Genomic DNA, 8,929 nt, shown 5'->3' on the forward strand with positions numbered 1-8,929 from the left:
AACATGCTACGATTTGGGACACACTAATTCTAATTTGAATACATTTTAGGATGGATAGTACGCTAATTGGGATGCAGCATCAGTTTCGTTCATGTTTCATTGTTAAATTAATCAATTTCTTGTTGTCCCTTGTTGTCAACTACTGGTGTAAGATACAGCTAGCAGAAAGACTCACTAACTGTCACTCTATGCATAAGTATTGTTTAGTCTGGAACAAACATAGAAAAGAGTGTAGTAATAAAAACAGTGAAAAGTTCTGCTCATGTTAGACTGTTCAACACTATTGGAATCAAATTCAAAGACTATTGTATAAATAATAGGAGCGTAACAATATATTGCAATACAAAAATGCAACAATATGCCGTGGGTATTGACAATTGTGTATAGTACAACCAAAATAAAAATTACTGTGTGAGAAAAAAGAGTTTTAGTGACAGTACTACATTAAACTACTATATATAATGTTGAATTTAATGTATAATAATGCAATGGGGGAATATTTTTTGGGTCCGGATAAAGCCAAATGTCTTACTGTTACCATTTGGCCTACATTATTTTAAATATATCTAGTCAGTGAAAGAGTGCAAGCCTATTCGTCTAAAATAATTCTGCATTTTCAGGTTCAGAATCATCAACACAGCACCAAGCCCAAGCCTATTAATTTATCATCACAAAATTGAGGGTAATTTTATCAGACTCCGACCTCGAAGTGGTTATTCATGCTTTTATTTCTTCACGTTTAGATTACTGTAACTCTCTTTTTACTTTTTGTAATAAATCTACTTTAAATAGCCTTCAAATGGTTCAAAATGCTGCGGCAAGGCTTCTAACAAGATTTGGCAGGAGGACACACATCACACCCATTTTGTCCTCCCTACAATGGCTACCCATCAAATTGCGTATTGATTTTAAAATATTACTTTTAACTTTTAGAGCTTTACATGGTCAGGCCCCTCAATACATTGCTGATTTGTTATGCAGTACTCCCCAGGCCGTGCACTTCGATCCTCAGGCAAGAGTCTGTTAATGGTCCCAAAGACTTGCTATAAAACCCGGGGAGACCTGTCTTTTCAGGCTATAGCCCCAGCCTTTGTTCCTCCATGTGGCCGACTCGGTCGATTCTTTTAAAAGGCATCTCAAGACACTGTTATTTAGACAAGCATTTAGTTAACTGGGTTTTATTTTGGGCTTTATAAATGATGTAATTTTTATTGACTTTATACTGTTTTATTTTGTGGTTGCACTTTGTAAAGCACTTTGTGATTTTATCTGTGAAAAGTGCTCTATAAATAAACTTTACTTACTTACGGCTACAATAACAAATTTACCATTTCAATCAACAGTAGGCCTGCATTTTTGTTAACCTTTTAGCATATGTCTTCGCAATATGAGTATGAGTATACCATATGAGTATCGCAATATCATCGTATCGTGAGTTCAGTATCGTGATATGTAAAGAATCGTGACGTGGGTATCGTTTCGTTACACCCCTAATAAATAACAATGACACAACAAGACATCCCAACAGTCATGTGAAGATACACAAAGCAACTTGCAATGTAGGTTTTTTCCTGTTTGGACTTCATTTTCAAATAAACAGGTGTTATCACAATTACTGCATGTTTTAATATTTCACAAAGCTTAGCTATAGCCACATTTTTTAACCAGTTTACCCAGCGCTTAAGAAACTGTTAAAATTGATGAATTTCTCATGATCTGTCTTTTGTTTATTTTTCTCCCCCTTTCTGTAATGTGTTGTCAGTATGTAGCCAACAAGTGCGTCATTTCAAGTAGGCTAATTTTAATTATTTTAAGACAAACCGTGAAACATTCTCGAACGTCCAGTGTGGGTTCACGTAGCCTATATCGTATGTAGGTTACAGTTGGCGAGCCCACACGGTGGGCGAACCGTCAATAAGCAGCAACCCACGGCTCACAATGTGTGTATTGAAGCTTTCAGGCCCTCCCTCACAGTGACGCATACAGAAACGACCAAGGAAATCCCAAAGTGAGAGTTACGACAGACTGTAGATAACTTCCGACTCGCGTTGAACACGGCGTACAAATCGACACAGAAACCAAGTACGTGTCAACTGCATCCACACTCCGGACACATACAAGGTAAGGATACGTTACGTTGTTTTAAATGTGTATATAGTACATGTTTCGGCTACAACATAACGTAATGTAGCCTAAGCGAAAGCTTTGTTGTTGACAAGCGTGAACATACTCAAGCTCATCCGGTGCACGCGAAGACTTTCTTCGTCACTTGTTTTCTTCGTCACTTGTGTGTTTACAAGGTGTATATGTAATCCACTTGCTTCTTACTAATTGTATAGATTTCATTATTTAGGGCATATAGGTTAATCGCTTTTTTCTTCTTCTTCATTTTCCCCCCTCCCCAGGTGTTGTCAACACAGGATCAGTTTAGGTGGATTGAGAAACATTAGTCGCCGTCGCGGAAGTGCACAGCCAAACCACCGACGTGTGGTCGTTTTTTATGAATACACCCACCGAAATACAACAGCAGGAGGTCATGTACGGCATGGCAGAGATGCCCGTTCTCATACCAGCGACAGGTGCTCTACAACCCAGTCCGGTGATCCCGTACGAGCTCGGACAGGCAGGGCGAACCCGACCAGACCTCCTGTCCGCCCCGCGAAGAGTGCAGCGAGCCCCCAAACTCGGGCAGATCGGGCGCTCCACGAGAGGTGGGTGTCATGTTAGCCTGTGTTTTTATGTTGCCTTGACATGTAGTTGACTTGGGTGTGATTTTTTTTTTCTTTCTTTCAAAATCCTTGACCCGAGACCAAAATATCGAAATTAAGTTTTGTTTTTAAAGGGATAGAAAAATGAAAATTCTGCTGTCATTAATATTTACTCATCCTCATGTCAAAGCTGTAAGACTTTCCTTCATCTTCGGAACACAAATGTGACCCTGGACCACAAAAGCAGTCACATTTTTTTTTAAATGTATATTTATACATCATATGAAAGCTGAAGCTTTCCATTGATGTATGTTTTTTTTAGGATAAGACAATATTTAGCCGAGATGCAACTATTTGAAAATCTGGAATCTGGGGGTGCCATTTAAAGTTGTCCATTAATGTTACAAAAATAAATGTTTTATATATTTACGGTAGGAAATGTACAACATATCTTTATGGAACATGATCTTTACTCAATATCCTAATGATTTTTGGCATAAAAGAAAAATTGATAATTTTGACCCATGCAATGTATTGTTGGTTATTGCCACAAATTTACCCGTGCTACTACCAACCTCGGGCAGATCGGGCGCTCTACGAGAGGTGGGTGTGATATTCGACTGTGCTTTTATGTTGACTTGACGTGTAGTTACTTGGGTGAGATTTTTTTTTTCTTTCAAAATCCTTGACCCGAGACCAACATTTTTATATCAAGTTTTGTTTTTAAAGGGATAGAAACAAAACTTCATTTTCATTAAAAATGAAAATTCTGTCATTAGTTACTCACCCTCATGTCGTTCATCAGAACTCATTTAAGATCTTTTTTATGAAATCTGAGAGATTTCTGTCCCTCTGCTTCAAAAAGTTCATAAAGAAATTGTAAAACTTATCCATATGAAATTGAGCGGTTTAGTCCAAATTTTCCAAAGAGACTCGATCACTTTATGATGAAAAGATTGAATTTAGGCTTTTATTCACATTTAAACACTCATCAACTCAAACATCATTTGTGGTAAATGGAAGCTCAAACATGTTCGCTTGACGTGTGAAAACCAATGAGGTTCATTCTAGATGTTTGAGCTTCAGCAAGAACCAATAAGGTTCATTCTTGTTACGCATCACGTTTGAGTTTCTGTAAGAACCAATGAGGTTTGTTCTTGTGTTTCGCATCACGTTTGAGCTTCTGTAAGAACCAATGAGGTTTGTTCTTGTGTTACGCATCACGTTTGAGTTTCTGCAAGATCCAATGAGGTTTGTTCTCGCGGATCAAGCAGGTTCGGTTGAGCTTCTGTTTATGTTCGCTAATCAATGTTAAATGTGAATTAAAGCCTAAATTCAATCTGTTCATCATATAAAACGATCGAGTCTCTTCAGAAAGTTTTGACTAAACCGCTCAATTAATATGGATTAGTTTTACGATATCTTAACTTTTGAAGCGTCAAAATGTAGTTGCATAGCTGTCAATGGAGGGACAGAAAGCTCTCAGATTTCATCAAATATATCTTTATTTGTGTTCTGTAGATGAACAAAAGTTTTACGGGTTTGGATTGGAACGAATTAATGACAGAATTAACATTTTTGGGCGAACTAACCCTTTATAATGACCCACACAGCCTCCTCAGCACTGCACATTCAGCTGTTTCTGTCAAATGAGGGAAAAATCCAAAATCTGCAGTGAAGTTTTATAAGTTATATTTATCTCCTAAAGCTTTCCGGCTACTTAAATCTATTTAGAGATTCCAAACAAATGTTAGATGGTGCCGACGACTTGCAGTCTACACCAAAATGTTAGATCATGCCAGCATGTCAACAATTTGAGATGATCTGATGCCGGATCCTGCCAGAAGATATGTTTTCTTTTGTCTGGTATCCAAAAGCCGATAACAGCAAGTCTTGTCTGGTTCCCAAAACCAGTGTTTTGTCTTCCGCCCAAAACTGTATTAACAGCCAAGAAGTTGAGTGAGAAAGCCAGGGAAGAAGAGCTTTACAGTGTTAATGTAATGTAGAAAGAGCAGAAACAGGAGACGTAGTAATACTGATAAAGAAATGAGCAGAGTTTATTGAATAATCTTAGTTGCACATGTTTCAATGCTCATCTGACCAGTACAGATCCAACATATGTGATTCTACCAAAGTAAACGCAATGGAAAATGACTTCACAAAATCGTCATGTGACGTTAAAACCTTGAAATGGAGACATTCTGTCACCTCTGAGTCATAAACACAAACAGTCCTCCAAACCACAATCATATGACATAAATGAAGAATAATAATAGCTGCAAAAAAGAAACCACAAGTAAATGTTGTGTATACATTTTGCTTTCTTGAAGTTACAGGTTGTTATTGAGAATCCTTAGATCCTACGCAAGTCAGGACATTTTCCCTTTTCTAGTTATTAAAAATAACCTTGTAGGGAACTTTGTTGGACGCACATGATAGTCACCACTATGTCGTAATTACGAGAAAAAAAAAACCGAGATGTTTTTGAGATCTGTGTGTCGGTGAGAAAACTTAATAAAAAAAAACTTTTTTTTTATTTAGGCTACAATAAAACCATCTAAGTTGCATGCACAAAATACAACAGTATTGTACAATTACGATAAAATACACAGTGATGTTTTTTATTTTTTTAAAGAAGTCTCTTCTGCTCACCAAGGCTGCATTTATTTGATTACAAATACAAAAACAACAGTAATATTGTGAAATATTATGACAATTTAAAACAGCTGTGTCCTATGTTAATATAAAGTAAAGTGTAATTTATTCCTGTGATCAAAGCTGTATTTTCAGCATCATTACTCCAGTCTTCAGTGTCACATGATCCTTCAGAAATCATTATAATATGATGATCGATGCTCAAAAACATTCATTATTATTATCAATGTTGTGTACAATTTTTTCCCCCAATATATTTTGATGAATAGAAAGTTCCAAAGAACAGCATTTATTTGAAATATAATCTTTTGTAACATTATAAATGTCTTTACCGTAACTTTTGATCAATTTAATTAATACTTGATAAATACAAGTTTCTTTCACCAAAAAAATAAAATAAAACATTACTTTTCAACGGTAGTTTTTAGTGTTACAAAAGCTTTCTATTTCAGATAAAAGCTGTTCTTTTGAACTTTCTATTCATCAAAGAATCCTGAAATAAAAATGTCAAATGCAGCTTTGTTGAGCAAAGTTTTAATGCAAGTTTTAATGACTTCTTTTAAAAACATTAAAAATCACATCCATCCAAAACTTTTGACTGGTAGTGTATAACGATTCAGTTTGCGTCTTCATGAACTGAATAAAAACAAAGCAAAAACACACACACGATGCACGGTCTTTATTCATCACTTTTGTGTATTTTATGTATACATCGCTATCTTGCGCACCTTATGTCCCAGTAGGCCTTGCACTCCTCATATCCACTCGTTCCCTCCGTTGTCAAATGATACATTTCCTCTTTTGCCTTTAACAGTGGTCATTGACGACGAGGACTTGGATGATATCATAAACAACAACAGAAGCTTCCCTGCGTCTCAGAGAGTATCAACTGTTGCCTGATGACTGTGCCAAAGCTCACACACACTTCTCCTCACCTGTCGTCACCTTCACCGATTCAAGGTCAAAGGGAGAACTGCGGATTTGCTTCCAGTTCACTTTCCGCTTGCTCATCACTTAACTGATGTCCAGTGATCCTGTCTGGTGAAGATCTTGATGATCTCTAATGCAACAGGGCTATATTTATTACATTTGCACTTTACAGCAGAATATGAAAGCTAACCTCATCAGGTTGGATTACTCATCTCCCAAAGAGGACATTTTCCAGTGAAACTGTCAACGCGCCAGTTGGTTACCTTTGTAAACGGGGTTTTACTTTGATATATTTCTCTAAATTACATCAGTTAATTGCAAGGAGTTTTTGTTTAGTCACTGTTTATATGTGCCTGTTCATTTTTTTTATTTTTGAATTGAATCAAGTACAATCTTAAATGCATACCGACTGCGACAAACAATCTCATATGTTGGTCAAAATGTCTTAGTCTTCTTGATGTTTGCATGGGAATTAATGGATTTTTGTACATTGTTTTGGGGGAATGCGGTGGAATAGGAGTTATAAATAAAGTATGCATGAGTAACTTTATTGCCATTGTTAATGTGTTTGATTAGGGGCTAGTTGGAAAAAGGTTTGTTCTTTTCAATTGAAAATTTAACTTAATTTAAATTTTATCCCTTAAAACTCATCAATTAAAATGTAGTTTGTGACGTCAGAAACAACAGCAATTTCATAAACGTGTTTTTGAGACTGTCTTCAGTTCACTGCAGTTTTAAAGTGAAAATACTCATGGTCTTGACTTGTGAATTTGCACATGGTCAAAGCATATTTAAAAAACATTAAAAGCTTGATTTTTTACCACAGGGGGACATTAAATGTCATAACTTTGCAGGCTGGCATGATCTTTTCTTTGATTAAAATGTGCAAAAAGAGTGCAATCTTTTATTTCCAGGTTTAAGTCACATTCAAAAATCCCAGATTTCAATATAGATTTGTGTGTAATGCAGATTCACACTGGGAATGTGATAAAGCAAACTTTATTGAAAATAAGCTTGTAAAACAAATACATAAACAATATCTAACTAACACTGACATTATCATGAAACATGTATATACTAAAAGATATTCAGAAGAACTCACGGGTGGTTAAAATTAACACAAAGTGACATTAACATACGTGATGAGTTAATGTGTTAAGCAAATAACATCAAAACGTTGTTCGTGATCCTGCTCGACATATGAAACACTGCAGTTGCATAAGAGTACCTCATATGAGTATTAATAATGTTAGCGTTTCAGCTGCTATAGGATAAATACTCCAAAAACAAGCAAATCTTGAAAATCTCCCTCCATTTTGGGCGACTCGCACGTGCTCAGAGTGTAGGTTATAGCGCTCCCTAGTGGACACTTGGGGAACACCTTCATTGATGATCCGCCATCCAAGACATTTTCTCTTCTTTTCTCTTTCATTTTCTTCATTGAAGAATCAAAGCAGTCTGTGAGTATTTTTACTGGCACTAGATTTCTTCAATCCTCCTTTTCAAAAACTCCCAGAGAGCTTGTAAATATATAATAATTTTTTTTATTTGAACGTTTGGACAACTGATTGCCTTTTTTTTTTTTTAAATTAAGGGACATTGTTGTAAACGGCTTTGTTTCTGAGTTTGAGCTGTAGAAGAAACAGTGTCTCAGTGTTGCTCACACATACTCTTTGTTGCTGCTGTTGCTGGCAGTGCGCGCACAGTTACTTTTGGGATATTTGGACACTTGTTTACTTCGAGTGCAGGACGCAGCCAGCATGGCTCCACCGAGAACATCGAGAAATGACCCGCCCCAAGCTATGAAAATGGCTGCTCCAAACTCAAACCTAACGTTCAAAAATAAAGAGAAAAGGCAAGCATTATGACAGTGATAACTGATTTGAAATGTGGTGAACTGATGTAGATGATAGAGCCGCGCGATTCTGGAGGAACTGAGAATCACGATTCTTTTGTTTTAAATAGAGATCATGATTCTGAATAGACAACTAATCAAAATAACATGTAATATACTAGATGTAATGTATTACAGCAATGTTAATTGCTGCAGTCTAATTATAAAAGTATTTAATTCATTTGAATTTTTTTTAATCGGTTTGAATGAATGAATGATTCAAAGACTCGCCCATAAAGACTTCATTTGCTTTAGCAATCAGTTTTTTGAACAAATCTCTAGAATTAATTATTCAAATATAAATAAATAAATTTATCAGTCACTTATCGCCACCTACTGGTGTAACAATGTAACTGATTATTACTGATCTATCTATCTATCTATCTATCTATCTATCTATCTATCTATCTATCTATCTATCTATCTATCTATCTATCTATCTATCTATTCTTCTTCTGAATCTATCTATCTATCTATCTATCTATCTATCTATCTATCTATCTATCTATCTATCTATCTATCTATCTATCTATCTATCATCCAAATTGTGTAGATTTTATTTTTTTAGAAAACAATAAATAACTTTTAGTCCAATTTTCGCATTTGTCTGAACAAAAACATTATACAGTAAGAAAGAAAATGTAAATTCACTATCTGACAGTAGGTGGCGCTTATGGAACAGCAGAAATATAGCGGGTTACCAGTGTGATCAAACGAGCGCTGCGCTTAAAAACACTACTTT

The 8,929-nt window shown here is 35.8% G+C and overlaps 1 protein-coding gene and 1 long non-coding RNA gene across 2 annotated transcripts in view; one reads left to right on the forward strand and one right to left on the reverse strand.

Annotated features, from left to right (window-relative positions):
* The first annotated feature begins 1,982 nt into the window (after positions 1 to 1,982).
* On the forward strand, positions 1,983 to 6,843 carry LOC143736807 (uncharacterized). The gene is made up of 3 exons (XR_013203580.1): positions 1,983 to 2,121; positions 2,406 to 2,711; positions 6,178 to 6,843. It is a non-coding gene; the product is annotated as an uncharacterized LOC143736807 (long non-coding RNA).
* A 433-nt stretch (positions 6,844 to 7,276) lies between these two features.
* Positions 7,277 to 8,929, reverse strand: part of cldn7a (claudin 7a) — a 17,450-nt gene continuing 15,797 nt past the window's right edge. Inside the window, exon 4 of the mRNA XM_077227510.1 lies at positions 7,277 to 8,122. Within this exon, the coding sequence (XP_077083625.1) occupies positions 7,954 to 8,122 (169 nt within the window). The 3' untranslated portion in view covers positions 7,277 to 7,953. The remainder of the gene's footprint in view (positions 8,123 to 8,929) is intronic.

This window comes from Siphateles boraxobius, unplaced genomic scaffold, assembly GCF_051911475.1.
Source record: "Siphateles boraxobius isolate OS27281-9 unplaced genomic scaffold, OSU_SipBor_1 130, whole genome shotgun sequence".
Classification (NCBI taxonomy): domain Eukaryota; kingdom Metazoa; phylum Chordata; class Actinopteri; order Cypriniformes; family Leuciscidae; genus Siphateles; species Siphateles boraxobius.